Raw genomic sequence first — 17528 nt, 5'->3', positions numbered from 1 at the left:
TACAGAGCAGGAAAAGGAAAAAAATAAAAGGAGAAAAGGAATAAAAAGAATGGCTATTTCAGAGGCACATTATTACACAATTTGATACTATTCTGTACCTTTGTCTAATTCACCCGGCATTTCAGAAAGTTTTGTTGTGGAAATAAATCCCCCTTTGGAACTGGAAAAAAGCTCCACGGAAAGTGGCTAACGTGGAGACTGTGGCATGTTTGCTGGTGTGTCAACTCAGGAAAACAAGACACATGCGTTCATTAGAAGTGTGTCTGATACTGATTATCTGTACTCCACGTGAGAATAAGATTAGATTTTGGAAGCGAGAGATTAATGACTTTCTTTAGCAGCGACAAGTGTGCATGTGGACCTGCACCGATTTATGCGTGTGGGCTGAGGGCATCTTGTCTTCACTGGCACTCTGGGTAATGACCACTGAAGAAGCCTCATTATGAAAATGCCTTCTTTCTAAGCACTGGACAGAGCTTAAGCAAAATGCAGACAGGAAATTCTAAAGACTTTCTTTGGCCAGCCGTTCATCACTTGATTACCCAACCCTGATGGTAGGTCCACTTCTACGAGCCGGGCAATGCCTGCTTCTTCCCTTCTGACTTCCCTTTGGAGTCCATAGCACTTAGCAGGGAGCATAGACTTTGCAACTGTCCTGTTTCCATCCCAATCCCTCTGATAGGGATGCTGGACAACCTTGAGCAAGCTCCTGAGCCTCTCTGAATTCCTATTACCCTTATCTGTACATGGAATTAGCCAACACATTGCTCATAAAGTTGTAACGCTAAAGTCGGTCAGCTGTCTGAGATGCCCGGGCCATGTGAGCTGGCTCCTCTCTCTCTCCCTTTAGGGACTGTGCTCGGAGTTGGCAGACCCCTCGGTCATTTGGGAACACAGCCCTGGAAATACCCTCCTCCCAGGTGGGTCTGCTGCTGGGAATCAGGTGTGGGGGCAGCGTCCCCGGGTAGCCAGCCGAATACCTCTGTGCTGTCAGCCGCTGAGCCTTCATTGTGCTACGTACTGCCTGCTCCCCCAGGTCACTAAACACCTTTAATTCAGTGCTAGTGTGCACTTGACAAGCAGCCCCTGCAGCTGGAAAGGAGAAGCCATCCCCGCCTGTCCCCACGTCTGGCCGGGAGCCGCTCACCCACCTAATTATTTGATGCTGCAGGGAATCCGGGTCCGTGGCATTTACCGTCAACAGCACGCTGCCCACTGAGATGTCTTCCTGCCTGGTCACCATCATGGGGTCTGGGTAGAAAACCGGGCCCTCGTTGACATCCAGGACGGTGATGTGGACGGTCGCCGTGGAGCTGGGGCCGTAGGAGATGTCGGGCACCAGTGGGTCTTCATTTTCCACTTTGATCAGCAGGGTGTGAAAGGCAGAAATCTCATAGTCCAGAGGCTGGAAAGCAGAGAGGTGGGGCTCAGCATGAGGATCTGCCGCAAAGGGCAGATGCTTTCACACAAAGGCCCTCCGACATTCTACCAGCCTGGGGATGTTCAGGGACAGGCCAGACTTTGGGGGCAAAGCTTCATGCAACTTGAGGTCCTTTTTCAGAAAAAGGAGATAAAACTCACAGATACACAATTAGCTAGGGGAGGTGGTAGCTATTTTAGACTGAGATTACGTGAGCCTCAGAGATCTCTTGTCTACGATCTCTTTCAGAGGCTCACTGGCAGTACTGACACCGAAAGGCCTCCTCTCCTGATGGGGCCCACTCCGGGTGATTTTGCAAAGGGGGCTGGTAGTACCTACCCACCCTTGCTTCCGTGTAGAATGAATCAGATCATGTTAAGGAGAGCCCTTAATATGCTAATATGGTGGGCCTCCCATTAAGCATATCACGGATGAATTCACTCGGCCACTCTTTCCAGACCACCAGAGGCAGTGGAAGTGACATTTCCTGTCACCCAGGGAATGTGGGGAGACATTTAGGTTATTTTTTTCCTAAGGTTTCCTGGGAATGGGAGGAGCTAATTCATCAGACCCATGACTCCAGACATTCTTTCTGGGAAGACGAGTTCAAGTGAGTAAAGGGGTTGATTTACACTCAACTAGAAGTAAGCCAAGGACAGCACAGGTGGCAAGGGGCTGGGGAAGTGGGAAGCTGGGGAAAGAGCCCTGCAGGCACAAGAGGTAGGATTCAGCATCCAGCAGGTTGAGCCAGAATGACTGTAGGCACGTACGTATCTTCCATAATAATTACAGCTAACACGTGTGTACTGCACTCCAGAAACGAGAGGTGCACACACATGTGCACACATGCACACATGGTCACGAAGGAAATGCTTCCTGACTGTAACAGGACCCCCTCTGATCACCCAGAACAACTTCTAGCAGGGTCAGTATTAGGATTTTCAGTCAACAGATGTAAAGCTGTTGATACCTCGTAGTTACCCAGCTCTGTTCTGGTTCCGTCCCTGTAACACATGAGTTGTTTACCCTTCTCCACCCAACCCCAGCACAAGGCAGGCCCAGCGTGGCAAACCTGAGCACGATCCTGAGGGCAAGGGGATCTGTCCCTTTTACACATGACCTTAAAAAGTATTGCTCAAAATGTGTGTACCTTTACATGTTAGATATGTATGTAGCGCATTTGTGTTAGATAAGTCTATGTATGTATTTATATTAAATATGTTTGTGTACCTTTCTGTTAGATGTATTTATTAGATGCATATGTGTATGTTAACATTACGTATGTGTTAGTGTATGTATGCTAGACAGGTAGGTGTGAGTGTGTGTGCTGTGTGAGTGTGTGAAGGGAGGTACCTCTAGTTGGGTTATCTGAGACTCCAGCAACATCTGGAAGCAGAGCCTGAGGCAGGGATTTGGGTATATGTGGCTTCCTAGGGTGCCTCTGGAGAGGGAGAGAGCAAGGTCGTGGCCCCTGCTGGAGTCCAGCTCCAGCCCAATGTCCTGGGGAGCTTGGGAGCTATAACTGCACCACAGAATTAGTCTCCTCTCAAGGTAAGGGGACAGGCCTTTTGTACCCCCTGCCTCATCTCATCTCTGCCTCCACCACCACACGGCCTTCTCCCTGGGGGGCTGTCCTCATGTGGCTGTCTTATTATAAGAACACAATCATCTTGGGTAAGGGGCCACCTTATCCATGATGACTTCATCTTACTAATTACATCTGTGATGACTATTTTCAAATGAGGCCATGTTCACAGATTCTGGGGGTTGCAGTATCCTTTTTTGGGGGGGCATGATTCAATTCATAACATTGGGGTACCACAGCAACCCTGATGCCACCTGCCTTACTATATATTTGATCTCACCCTTCCTTATGAGGCAGGTGTTAGAGGGATGCAGGCGGATAGAGTTCAGGTACGCTGGGAGTTTCAGGGCCCTTATAAGTTTCCAAAAAAAAAATCTCCAATTCAGCTCAGACCTCAGCTCTGATTGGTTATGCCCTATGCAAATGAAGCACTGTACTTTCAGCCAATCAAGAGTGGGTTGTTAAGTCATCAGTTCAGTTCTCTATTTGGTCTGGGGAGGGTGGGGCTTCCTCCTTCCAGGAGGCCATATAAACCCCAGACACCACAGCCATGATGGCATTCTCTCTTGAAGCACCTCCTGAGTAGCAGGGGCTTTCTCTTTTCACTCATTAAAAGAGCTCTGCTGGTTGCTCCCTAGTCTTGTCTGCTGGCGTTATTCTTCATTGCCTCTGAGAGACAATCCTGGGAAAATCAGCATCTTAGCTACTAACACTTATTTCCCAGGCTTTCCCCTACCCCTTCCTGTGTACCTGTTGTGCTAGCAGTGACCTGGCTGCATCCTCTCCCCTCATCCTCACCTCACCCTCAGAACAGTGGATAGTTTTATTCACGCTTTACAGAGGAAGAAACAGGCTCAGAAAGGGTAAGTAACTCAGCCAAAGTCTCACAGCTAATAAGTGTTATGAGCTGAATTTTGATCTAGGAAGTCTTATGAGAAAACTGAGCTGATAACAGCGAACTGCATTTCTCCATGTGGTGCTGTCTGGGATGCAGGCCTATCTCCTGCCTTGGCAGCTTCCCCTTTGCAGGGCCTTGATGTGGCTCAGGAGGTGAAAGTAAAGAGGTGAGAGCCAAGTAAAGAGGGCCAATTTCTGACCCTGTAACTGGGTAATTACAGCAACTATAGGACCGTCAGCATGTCCCCACGTATACAGAGTCTCAGCCTTCTCATTAGTCAAGTCCTAGCACAAAGGGTTGTAAAGATTGGGGCAGATGATGCACGTCAACCGTTTCAGCAGAGATTGTAATAACAAGGAGCTGTTACAATGGCAGGAAGAATGCAGGATGGGAAGAGCTGGAGAATGCCATGCTCACCCTGGATTCCAGTGCGCTCTCAGGCTGACAGTCCCTGAGCAGAATACTGACTGCTGAGGCATGCAGGTGGGAACAATGCCACTGGGAGAGGGGAGCAAGGAGGGTGGGCCACACGATGCGAGACTGGCCTTTCTGGAGCACAGGCCTGCCCTACTGCTGGCCTCCACCACACCACGCAGGCTGGAACAGTTCCTGGTGTGCGGTGCCCCGGGCCAGGATACCGGGAGCTGGCCAAACATGGGCCTCTGCTCCTGGACCGTTCTGAGGCCTGTCCTGCGTCATGTTGGATTGTGAAGCACGCCATTGCCTCAGGCGTATGACCTTCATGTGATTGGTCCGGGGCAGGGTCTCTGTGTCAGGGATGGAAGGACACTGAAAACACTTCCAATAAAGTTACAAAGATTTCATCCCTTAGCATTGCACCATGTGTCAAAGACATTGCAAACCACTGTCCTGGAAGATTCCAAGGCTGGGAAAGCTGTCCCACGCGGGAAGGCTGGAGAGCCTGGGGTTTGTTGTCTGGAAGAGGGAGGATTTGGAAGTGACCCAAGAGGGATTTGTAAGCCCGTGATGGGTTTGGGCCTCAAGGATGCCTGCTTTGTGGGTGTTTCCTCCTCCTCCTCTGAGAGGTGGATGATACTCAGCACACAGAGTAGCACTTTGATGGCTTTGGAATAGGTTTATAAGGAAACTAAGGGCATTCCTGAGCAAAGGTTTTAAAGAGAAAATGGGTATGTTTCTGCTAGACTGTTAGGATTTGGTCTTGAAGGGAGGACCATATGGCAAATTGTCTGGGGAACCCGTCCCTGAGGAGAGGAACACACGAGAGCACTCCATCTCAGTGACCTGGCTGCCTCCTTGCTTCCGCTGGAACAGAGCAGTGGGAGGATGTGATGTCTAGGGCTTTGGCAGCCCTTTTATATCCATGAGGAAAGAGCCAGCTGCACCTGCAGTACCCCCTGCTGGTTCCCTGACACCTTGACCTGCCAGCCAATCTTGGCTTATTTCATTAGTTATGGAGATCATTAAATTCTCTTTATTATTTAAGCCACACTCAGCAGCATTCTATTACTTGCAGCTGAAAGCACTCCTAACTATTGCACGGTGTTGCCGGCAAAGTGGAGAGCCTGCAGAGCATGGCCAGGCCTGCTTCTCGAAGGCTGACCTGGGGCTTTGACTCAGGTGTGATGGAAAGCCAGTGAGGTCAAGGTCCTGCCTACAGATTCACGCGGCAGGCAGCTGAGGGGAGGGCGAGACTCTGTCACAGTTCTAAAACAAAGGAAGTCCACTCACCAGTAAAACTGAAGTGGGAAGAGCCGCAGGCTCCACAGGCACCTCCTCCCCAGGAATTGGTGGGAGGAAACCCCTTTCTGGTCCTACAGTGTTTGTCCAAAGGCTGTGCTCTGTGAACACTGGCGTGACCTGGAGTGCCTCTCCCTCCTGTTCTGACCCAGCAGGTGTGTGGGGCAGGCCCAGGAACCTGTGTCCTAACTAGCATTCTAGGTGAGTCTTCCTATGCTGACATTTCAGATTCATAGCCATGGGCCAGAGTGGGGCTGTGGGGAGAGAATATTTCTCAAGTCTAGTTTTGCTTGTATTTTATTTTTCTTGAGCCAGGGAGCAAACAAAGATCTGGAGAGCTGTGTTCCTCCAGGATTTACGTTGTGGGTGGGGGTGTGCAGGCTCACGCCAGCACAGTCTTCTAGCTGCGGGCTGGAAAATTGCCTGGTGGCTGTTACCGATACAGGCTAGCACAGAGGACAGCCAGCAATTGCTACTTTACGACTTTTACAGCTTCAGAACTGCAGCGGTGGATGCAGAGGGTGGGATCAGGGGCTCCAGCAACTCCTACATTACCTGTGTTATTAGAGAAGAGAAACCAGGAAGACCAGGGGTTGCTGTTCTCAGCCAGATACCGGAGGTTCAGTTCGTACAGGGTAATGGAGAAACCGGCAGAGTCTGGGAGAAATCCGGCCCCTCATGCTCTGCAGCAAGCTGCAGGCACCTCTGACATCTGCTGTTCCCAACAGCTCTGATCCCGCCCCCAACAGCTCTGGGGCCCGCCCCCAATGGCTGTAGGTCCCTCCCCCAACCGCTCTGGGCCCCGCCCCTAACAGCTGTGGGGCCCTTCCCCAATGGTTCTGGGCCCTGCCCCTAATGGCTCTGGCTCCGCCCCTGGGACCCTGTGGAACTCTATTGGTTCGGTTGTTGGTAGGGCCCTGAGCTAGACTGCAGGGTTGATGCCTGGTGCCTGTGAGTAATGGGACCTGACACAGCAGAAGGGGCTTCGCAGATGTGCTTTAAGCTAGGGGCCTTGAGACAGATGATTCAGGATGATATAGGGGGCCCAGCGGAATCACGAAGGTCCTTGAAAGGGGGAGGCAGGAGAGCCAAAGAAGTAGATGTGAGGATGGAGGTGGAGGGTCGGAGATGAAGATGCCCCCCTGCTGGCTGGGAAGGCACAGGAAGGGGCCAGGAGCCCCGGGGGTGCGAGCGCCTCCAGCGGCTGGAAACGCGAAGAAATCAACCCTTTGCTGGAGCCTCCAGAAGGAGCCAGCCCCGCCGGCCTCAGCCCTGTGACCGGCCGTGGGCTCTGGCCTGCAGGACTGCAGGACAGCGAATCTGTGTTGCTTTAAGCCCCCCAGTTTATGGTCCCAGGAAACTCAAACGGTGTGTAGTGCAGTCACTGTTTTAAATGTTTGACAGGTAAATGCATGAATTCCTCACAAAGGCCCCAGAAGCCGGCTGTCTGACGGTCCTCACTTTACAGGTGAGGAAACCGAGGCACAGGATCTTGGTCAAGGGCATGGGGGTAGGTAGCAATGACCCTGCGCTGTCCGCTACTGTGATGGCCACAAATCTGATTACTCCCCTTTTGAGGCTAATGGATCCACCCACAGAAAAGAAGCTGTTCCCCTGATTGAGTGAGCTGCCCTGGCAGAAGTTGCCCCCACACTGCCCAGGAGAGGGGAAGCGCGTGCAAGTTCCATCTAGGAACCAAGACCCCGGCCTCGCACGTGCCTTGTTTCTGGGGTGGGCAGCACTCCAGTGGGCCAAGGCTTTACATTCACCACCTCTTCTGCCTGTAGCTGGGGTCAGCGTGCTGGCCAGCAGAGCCCCACAGGTGACCACCAGGAATTATCGCATGTGTGGGATTATCCCCTGGTTTTAAGAGAATAATTGAGACTCTGCTGAGAAAGATTAAGAGGAAGTGTCACCTGTAAAAGATTAAAAGGAGCGACAGGTCTTGAGCACAGGTCTTTATAAAACCATCTCGTATCCCACTGTTTTGCACATCTTTGATTGTCAAGCCTATGGGGAAGCTCATTTAAATATTAAGTTTTGTTTTCTTTGGGTTACATTTAAGTTTATTTTCTAGAACCCGTAAAACAGGTTGGTGTCATGATTATGACGATACAAATACATCCTGAGGCCATGAACCTTTTGCTTTTTTAATCAGACAGGAAGAGATGGGGACGGGGCTGACTTATCCTGACCTTCCCCACGCACGGAGGCCTCGGCCCTGCCGGGGCTCCGGGGCGGAGGGAAGCCGCCTTACCTTGACGACAGAAAGCATGCCCTCGTTGGTCTGCGGGTTGGTGTGGATCTCGAAGCTCTGCCCGGGGTTCCCGTTGATGATGGTGTAGGCGGCCCTCCAGGCGCCCGTGGTGGGGTCATCCTTGTCTTCAACTGTCAGGTTGACAATAACTCCCACGGCCCCTTCCTCGACTGTGGCTTGAAACTGCAAACAGAGCAAGCAGATGGTTGCTGCCACTATTTTGAGAATTCATAGCAAAGACCATTAGTGGAGCTCTTTCCATATGCGTGTCTTGGGCACATTGCCCATATCATCTCATTTAATAATCAATAGTACCATGGGAAGCTTATGATGCCATGCTGTGCCAACAGATGCCACGAAGCTCCTCCTCTCGGTCTTCCTTGCACTTAGGTGCAGCCATGAGACTGGCTTCTCTCCTACAGAATGTAGGCGCCAATGCTGTTTCCCGGGTTGGGGCGGGACTGCGCTGGCCTGAGGGTTAAGAGAGCAGCTGTGCCTCTTCTCCGTGCCCTTCCCCTTCTCTCTGTCTGAACACGGACAGCCAGGGGAAGGTGGAGCCTCAGGGGGAAGGAGCTTGGGTCTCAAGTCGCCATATGCAGGGGAGCAGCCTTGCGGCTGGGTGCCCCTGTCCTGAACTGCTGCTAAATGAGAAACAAACTTCTGTTGAGTCTGAGCCTTTATACATTTTTGTGTGTGTTTGTTCTCGCAGCCTCACCTACCCCTAAACGACAGGTGACCGGGTGACCAGAGGGGCATTGCTCCTGTGGATGACTGGGGTTGGAGCCCCATCTTGGACTTCAGAGACTCCGCTCTATGGGGCCATCTTCCCGAACCAAGAGAGCCGATTCCATTCTTCCCACCCCTTGCCCACAACTCGAATGGCTTCAGAAAACCATTTTCTAAGGAAACATATAAATCAATTGTTTGGAGCCTTGTTGTAGCTGTGTTTTTATTGTGATACATCTCAAATGCTTGTTGCAAGTAGGGGCGGTTGAAATCAATCAATAAATGAAAAATCTACTTTCCCACTGATAGAGAATTTCACGAGTCATCATGAGCATAGTCCTTTGAGCTGGAAGCATAAAGCATTGTTTTGGTGTTTACTTGTGACACACTACAGGTGAACAGTAATCTGTTTGCAAATATTTCACAAGTAATACTGATAAGCTGACAAGAAGAAGAAATAGCTTGGAATTTCAATTAATAAGAAAGTGAATCTACAGACAGTAAGGCGATGTCAAAAAACTCTTGTGTTCAAAGAAAAATAATTTGAGAAACGAGGTTTCAAAAGCAGCGGCTGATTAACTGACTTGCAAATCGTTAATCATAAGCCTTAATCTTGATGCTTTTGAGGGGATGGGATGGGGATGGGGACGAATTCGCCTATCATTTGTCAGCAAACCTGGGTGAGTTGTTTCCCTTTCATAAAAAGGGCACTTGGAAATCTTAGAGCAGGCACACAGGATGAAAGGGGGGCTGAAGAGAGGAGGGCAGAGAGGATGCTGTCACATAGACACAGCTTCAGGGGACCATCTCTGTGACCTGAATTCTCTGATTCTTGTCTAAGTAAGCCCTATTTTCTGTCTTTCCTTCCTCCTCAAAAAAGCATCTGGGCTCAGCAGGAAGGAGTGACATGATCGACTAGTACTGTCTGTCCTGTGTCCAAAAGTCGAATGTGGGGGCACATGTGCCATGTAATCCCTTCAGACTGAAGTTGAATATATAGGTGCAGAGAAGGAGATAAGGAAGGAAGAGTTTTTATCCCAAGTTGTCCAGTGAAACAAAGTCAGCTCTGAGTCTCTTAGATCCCAGTAATCTCTGCTTTTGACAAGTTCTGTCACTGATGCCACTCAATTCCCCACTGTTAGGCTAGTCCTTCAACCCTGCTGTGGTCCTGAGCCAGAGGACTGCTTCTCTGTCCCTACCAATCACAGCGGACCTCAGCTCATGACCTGCCCATGCGGCTCACCTGACACCTGTACCTGAGGAGACCAGGTGGACGATTACATGGGCAGGGAGTGTGCTAAGACTAGAGGATGCAGGGGACCACCAGTGAGGTGGAAATGCTGTCCCATCCAATACATAGGTGAGAAGTTGCTTTATCAAAGCAGGTGAGTGTTACGTTGCTGGAATGAAGATACAGTAAGAACACATCATGACTTGAGGACACTTGAGGCTTCAAGTGTGTCTCTGTCTGCTCACAGCTTTCACTCCAGTCCCTTGCATGATGCGAGGAGCATAGAAGCGAGACAATAACTATTTATTGAATGAATGAATGGTCTTAAATATAGGAAATGGGATCTGGCATCAAAGATGAGGGCTGGGAAGAGATGTGAAGGGAAGAAGCTATATGGGAGTGAGACTTAGAGGGACTGGCTCATTGATGGTGCCTGATTCTGCCACCTGCTTAAATGTTCAGAAGGGTGGGGATGGACCAATTTCCCTTGTTTTCTAGACCAGCTCCCGCAGGGCTGCATTATGGCTTTCGAGGACCTCAGCTTTGTCTACCTTTGTGGGCTCCGTCTCACCGTGATAGATTTTCACGGGCTTTAAACATTTCATTTTTTTTTCTGATGTGAGGGAAAGAGTTAAAATGTTCTTTGGCCCTATTTTTTTTCCCTCCGAATTTAGGACCCTCAGCACAATGCCTGTGGCTCCTGATGGACGACTCAGCCCTGATCCCCAGTACACAGCACAGTGCTGGGTCCATGAAGATCTGATGGCTGGACAGCTGCATTTGCAAGATCCGCATTTAGGTAATTTCTAGGTGAGAAAAGCCTGAGCAGCTTCTCCTGTGACACCTTTTCATGTGTGCAGCACCTACCAAAGTGGGGCCAGAACCTCTTTCTGTGTGTGAGCAAATGAATCCAGATGGGAGGAGAAGGTGGTATTGTTTTAGGAACTCTCAGTGTGTTTTTGTGTTCCTAATATATCCTTAGATGCAGTAATGCATCCACAGCCACATTCATGTGCCATCCACCCACCCATCCTTCCGTCCATCCATCCTCCATCTCTTCCAACTTCCAGCGCCAGCCAACAAGTATTTGGTGAGTGGCTTCTGTGTGCCAGGCATGATATGGTATTAAATTCTAGTGTTACCCTAGTAAACAAAACAGACATGGTATGTGTATGAATATAAAAATAATACATGCTAGGAAAGAAAGAACATAGTTCTTGGAGAGACCATGTCTCTTATACACATACCATGTCTGTAGCTTAGGGGAAGTTAGGTGAGGGCGGTGCCTGGCCCAGTTTGGGGAGGGCCATTAGGGAAGGGTTCCAGAAGAACTGGAAGAGGAGAAGCCACTGAGATAGAAGGGGAGAGAGTACTCCTGGTGTCTGGAACAGCAGGTGCAAAGCTGGAGGCGGAGGGATCTTGGTGTGTGCATGGAGGAGAGGGAAGGAGGGGGAAGCTGGCGCTCGCTCGGGGAGGCCAGGAAGAACTGTTTGCTAGTGGAGCCCAGAGGAGGATGGAGTCAGATCACGCTGGGCCCTGCGGGCCACTGCGAAGCTTTGGGAATTTACCCTGAAAGCAAACTGGAGTATAATCAAGGTACTGGATTATGTTTAAATCTACTCTTGAGAGAACTCAGAAAAAAATCTTTAAATATAGAAAGCATTCAACACAATTATTATAGTCTTTGTTAAGACCATTATCTGATTCTTGCATAAACTATAAAGCCTGTTTCCTTGAGCATCCATTTAGAAACTCATTATTGCTTAATTAAATACTCATTCTATTAATTCTATTCAATGTTTTAACCCCATTATGTAATGCAAGAATGGAAAATTGAATAGATTAAAATGAAGTAGCACCATTTTATATTTCTATAGCAATGCTCACTTTGTGATTTAAAAACAATAGGCAGACATTAATTTACCACAGCAGAGCGGGAGGACTTATTGATTGTAATTGGAAAAAATAGATGAAGTTACTCTTCTATTAAACCATGTGGCAAAGCAAATACAGATGTAAAAAACATTTTTGTACAATCGGTAGGGATGCCTGGCTTGGGGTACACTGGGTGCATTAGCGTCTCTCTCCATTCAGAGTTGAGCTCTTCCATCCCCCTCTCTTTGACAAGGTGGAGTGGGCACTGGACATTCTGGAAGAGACCAGAGATCTTGTCACAGAGGTCAGCCACCCTTGGGTGGAAGAGGGACTGACATTTTATTTTACACTAGGAATAAATGCTCTTCCCCACAGAGCAAAGAGTCAGTCTCTAGGGTGAGGTTAACCTGGAAGATGGAAACATTAGTCAGCAGGCTGGAGAGCCACAGGTGGGGGAGAAGTGGCACTAGATGACTGTAGGGAACTGGACACAGGCAGGCCTGCATGCCTGACGGTCAGAGCCCGGTTCATGCGCTGTGGGCTCTGAGGCCGCAGGGAGAATGGATGCTGAACTTGAGAGGCTGGGACGTAGTCATCGGGGCCGTGGCTTTGGAAAATTAAAATTAAAATTAAAAGAAGTTTTATAAACCTGAATTTCATTTGTGAGGATAAAAGGGTGAGGGAGAGAGCTTTGACTTGCAAATACTCTGACGAACCTGTATTTACATAAAGGATACAGTTTATTGGAAAAATCGAATCTCTTGCTGATAACCTAATGGGTAGAAACTGGGATTGCTCTAAATAAGATAATATGTTTAAGGATCTTGGCACGTTGCCTGGCAGAGAGCAAGGGTTCAGTATTGTTAGTGATGAGAATGGTGGATTTCATTCTGTAGCATATGAGATGCTTACTAATAAACTGGAGAACGTGGCTCAACGTCCTGTGACTCTTTTTGTTCTGAACACAGTCCGCCTTTCAGTGTAGTTACCTGTGTAGAGCTCCTACTGCCCTTCCTCTGCGTCAGTTCATTTCTCATGAGAACTTGCCATGTGCCACGGCGGACACGTAGCAGGTGCTTCTGAGGGCGATGCCCTGCCAGGTCTGGCTCTGGGGCCTGAGCACCCACCGTCTAATCCCTGCGTGCCTCCTCTGTGTGACCTTCCTATGGAAGCTCCATAAATCTGCCAAACACAGACACACACGTTTGCCGCTAAAAAAATGAGCTTTCAGGAAGAACATGTCTTCTTCTCCACAGAACAATATGAAATACATAGCCGCTGGAGACTGGCTGGAAGATCACGCCGTTGGCCTGTGGTTCTTGAACTATGTTCCGGGAACCAAGCGTGTTTGAGAGATGGTGCTGGAGTCCTACTAAGGCATCAGGTGCTTTCCTCTGAACAATAAAGATTTAAGTAGCCTGAGGAATCTGTTAATTATGTTTTATCTGTTTTGTGTAATAGAGTTCCTGAGATTTTGCTTGGGGAAAAAAAAAAAGTTTTGCTGCTAAAAAGAAGTTTGCCCATGACTGTTTGGGAACGGATGAAATCAGTATTGCATTAGATGATGAGGGAAGACTAGATCCAAGGGGCAACCATGCCTACATTCTTTCTCCCGTGACTGCCCGGCCTGGACACTTTATTCCCTCTGACACTAGCCTCTCTCCTTCAGTTGAGCTTCTGTCTTTAAAAAATGAGAGAAGCAGCAAAACCCACTTGTACATTTGACGAGATCACTGGAAATAGTTAAATTTGAGAGGCAAAGAGATTTTTTTTTTTGTAGAGAGAGGCATTCAACCACTCACATTTGAGTCTGGATGAAGCATGACTTTTCTAGAAACAAGAGCATGGTTGGCTCTGAAGACCTGGGAGTTCGGTTCATGCAGTTCTGCCAATTTACAGGTGTGGGGAATCCAATAAAGTGGAGCAGCCTCTGGTCTACCTGTGACTCGTGGGTAAGTTCTGCAGCTGTTCTGAGTCTCAGTTCGCTTATCTGAGGGGTAGGCTATCGGACTAGAGCTGTGGTTCTTAAGGCTGACTACACATGAGAATCCCTGGAAAACCTTCAAAAACTACTGTTGACCTGGTGTCTCACAGTCAGAGAATTTTTGTGGGTGACGCCCAGGCATTTGTATTTCTAAAAACTCCCCTAGATGATGATGATAAACAGCCAGGGAATAGCTGCTTGAAGTGACTGCCGTGGGTCAAATGTTACGTGGCCTTTGTGATCCATGCCAGATGGTGCGGGGTCCTCACAGCAAAGACCCAGTGGAGGGAGTGCCCAAAGGATGCCCCTGGTGGGGAGGCCTGAGAATTCTTGTTCTGTGCTCAAGGAGTGCACAGCATTCCTCAGGGGAATCCCAGGGCTATCTCCCGGAGGTCATCTTTTTCAACACTTTAGAAAGAAATCCCATACCCTTTAAGCAGTCACCCTATTCCCCTCCCAACCTCTGACAACCACTAATCAACTTTCTGTCTCTATGGATTTACTATTCTGGACATTTCATATAAATGGAATCACACTGTCCGTGGTCCTTAGTGTCTGGCTTCTCTCAGCACAGTTTCCAGGGCTCATCCCCATTGCAGCCTGTGTCAGGGCTTTGTTCCTTTTTATGGCTGAATAATATTCCATTGTATGGATAGATCCCATTTTGTTTATCCATTCATCTGTTAACATGTGGGTGGTTTCTACTTTGTGGCTAGTGTGAATAATGCTTCTATGAATGTTCAAGTGCAAGTTTTTGTACGGACTTGTGTTTTCATTCCCTTGCGTCCATACCTAGGAGCAGACCTACTAGTGACTCTGTGTTTAAGGTGGTGTGAATTTAAGTCATTCATCAACATGCACATAGCACTGTGTGGCACTTGCTAACCCATGAGTCTGTGTACTGTTTGCCAGCTCCCCAGAGCCCCGTGCCTCCTGGTCCTACGTGAGGAGAGGCAGTCTTTGAGAAGGAGGGTTCTCCCAAATGGCATAAGGGGTTTGGAAGGAGGGAGGTCCTGGGGCCTCATCTCCTTCAGAGCCTCTGACTAATGCCCTTTGAGCAGCCTCCTCTTTCCCAGTTTGCACGGGGCATTGCTCAGGTTAACGCCACGATGAGACAGACTCCCTGGAGCCCGTGGAGAACAAGCCCTCCTCCCTGCCGGCCACTCGCAGCCAGTTTTAACCAGAGAAAGTACATCTTTAATCTCCTGAGCTGTAGGAAAATCGCCACGCTTGGTTAGGCTCCTGATGCTGACACCCCAGCACAAACAAGGACAAGAGAAACCTTCTGCTTTCATTACAAAGGATTTGTACAAACTCATATGTGGAATTGACTTACAGCTTCTGATCTATATTTAAATCCCAAACGCCTTAGTCAGAAGAAACCGCCCTCCCTCCATTGTCTGTGTGCGTACCATTGATGCCCGTTGCAAACAGACCCCACGGGCCCAACTGTAATTCCCTCGGGCCCAGCCAGGTGTTTTTCTCCCGAGATGGCTTATGGAGTTTCTGAGAACATCTGAGTCCCTCAGGGAGAAGAGACGGCTAAGAACCATTCCCTTGGGAATCGACTCAGTGAGATGGGGAGGATTAGGAAAATCATTCTCTGCCCCTTTTCATCCTCTGTGTTGGTCTGATCCCAGGGTGAAGTAATGACGGAAGTCTGGGTGGGGAGAGAGGCACTCAATGGCACGCTTCCATGATGAAAAAGACAGATGAGGGAAACTTAACGTTTGATGCCCTGTGAAGCCAGATCACCTATTGGCTGTGTGATCTTGGTCAAGTTGCTTAACCTCTCTGTGTCTTAATTTTCTCACCAGCCAAATATAATAGTACCTACCCTCATAGGAATATGAAGATGACTTAGTGAGAATATTTATAAGTGTTTAAATGAGTTCCTGACATGTAATAAACACATGCATGTTGTTTTCATGAACACAGGCCAAGTGAACAAAGAAATGAGGTTTCTTACAGCATCTTTCTAAGGAACGTGACCAAAGACCCCAACTTTGCTCTTTTTTGGGGGTCTTTTTGGCCTGGTCTTGTTATGTAACATTTCTGCCAATACAAAGTTGTCTAAAATACTTAAGAGTTCGTGTCACTTATAATCAGAGGTGTCCTGAACAACACCTTTTATTCCCTAATTGCATTTTAAATCTAACTTAGGGTTTCTCAAACTCAGCACTATTGATGTGTTGGGTTGGATAGGTTTTTTGGGTGGGGCTGCCCTGGGCACTATAAGATGTTGGGCAGCATCCCTGGCCTCTGCCCACTAGATGCCAGGAGCTGTGCCCCCCTAACTGTGACAATCCAAGATGTCTGCAGACACGGCTAGCTGTCCCAGTGAGGTGTGTTTGGGGGTGAGTTCTCCCTGAGTGACAATCACTAGTCTAGCTAAATCAGGTCAGGGGTCCCAGATAAGTATCTAAAACAGCAGCCCACACACTCCCCCAGGACATGATTTATCAGCAAGCTGGTCCTAGATTCAAGTGTCATAGAAAAACACTGAACTAGTGTGATAACATGTTCTGGAGTAATTGAATCAGACATTGCCAGACAAACATTCAAGGGTAAAACTAAAGACTATAATTATTATGAAAATTATTGATGTAGTTTTCATTACTCTACAATTTTTGAATTAGCAACTGATAATCCCTTTTATGAAAGAAGAAAGGGGCTTTTTCTTGTTGTCCATTTGTCCTGACGCTTGCCTCTCGCTTTTCAATAAATGCTTTTCTTTCTTGGGTGTGCCAAGTGGACTCAGGTGCAACAAACAGACCCAGTCCCGCAGCTGGGGTCTCACTACACCTTCCCTGTGGGGAGGAGGGGCTCAAATAGAGGCACCCCGTCGCCCCCAGGGCTTTCTCAGTGGGCCCCAGAAAATCAGAGTGGGGGCGTTTTCTGTTTGATTCAGTTAGAGCTGTGTTCAGACTCAAGCTTATGGGGCAATGAAGAATTATTGTCTGCAGTCCCTTTCACCTTCCCGATTCTTTAAACCCTTGCTACTCCAAGTGTGGCCTTGGGCAAGCAGCCCGGGCACCACCTGTGAGTAGTTAGAATGCAGAATCCTGGGACCCACTCTGGACATTCGGAATCAGGCCCCAGGGGTCCTTGCTACCCGACCCTAAGAGTCAGAGAGACCAGGAAGGCAGGTGCATCTGCGCTCAGAGGCCTCACCCTGGGAACCTCCAAACACCTTCTCTGGTTCCCCTGCTTACCTCCTGCCCCAGGGGGCGTCTCCCTTCTATTCAGTGCCAACTCCGCCCCTGCCCCTTCTTACCCCCACCACCCCTCAGCTCCTGTCCTGCTTCCTCTGAGTCTATAACATGTCCCAAACTCTCCAATTAAAAACTCCCAAAGCAGGCATCACGTAGAGAAAGCAGCCCTCACCCCCATTGTTCTCTGGTCCCTTTACAGGACAGCCTGTATATCCTCACCTCCTGCTGTGCTGTTAAAGAATATTAAATATACCGAAAGTCTAGGGAGTACAAAAATAAGCATTGTAAATGTATTTGCAATCAAGGAACAATATAATTGGTTACTGTTGAGGTGCAATTACAGGAGAAAACATACTGTTCAAGAATCCTTATCAGGGCTGTTGAACAGGTGCCATGGAGGCGTTTCATGAAACCCACATGGAAAAGGCGAGACTCTCCAGTGGCTGAGTGTGGCTACTGCTCCTGCACAGCTACAGGCAGGTGGGGTGTGGGGTGGGCGTTGATTGGAACATGCAAAACAGAACTATCACAGAGCTAAGGAGTTTTAAGTAAAAAGGTGAAGTCTTTCAGCTTGATATTTTTCCTCCTTAGTGACAGAGTGAGACATGGGAATTGCTG

General features: G+C 48.7%; 1 protein-coding gene and 1 long non-coding RNA gene across 3 annotated transcripts in view; one reads left to right on the top strand and one right to left on the bottom strand.

Annotated features, from left to right (window-relative positions):
• The window catches only part of CDH13 (cadherin 13), a 919293-nt gene that overhangs the window by 73805 nt on the left and 827960 nt on the right, over nucleotides 1–17528 (bottom strand). For both annotated transcript variants that reach the window (XM_073226070.1, XM_036993860.2), the window contains exons 9-10: nucleotides 7880–8062; nucleotides 1152–1405 (exon numbers count right to left, since the gene is read on the bottom strand). In XM_073226070.1, the coding sequence (XP_073082171.1) occupies nucleotides 1152–1405; nucleotides 7880–8062 (437 nt within the window). The remainder of the gene's footprint in view (nucleotides 1–1151; nucleotides 1406–7879; nucleotides 8063–17528) is intronic.
• Nucleotides 5591–7913, top strand: LOC140847078 (uncharacterized). The gene is made up of 3 exons (XR_012126706.1): nucleotides 5591–5823; nucleotides 7027–7090; nucleotides 7781–7913. It is a non-coding gene; the product is annotated as an uncharacterized lncRNA (long non-coding RNA).

The sequence above is a fragment of the Manis javanica genome, chromosome 17, assembly GCF_040802235.1.
Source record: "Manis javanica isolate MJ-LG chromosome 17, MJ_LKY, whole genome shotgun sequence".
NCBI lineage: Eukaryota > Metazoa > Chordata > Mammalia > Pholidota > Manidae > Manis > Manis javanica.
Note: the sequence above shows the minus strand (reverse complement) of the source record. Positions and strands in the feature narration are given on the sequence as shown.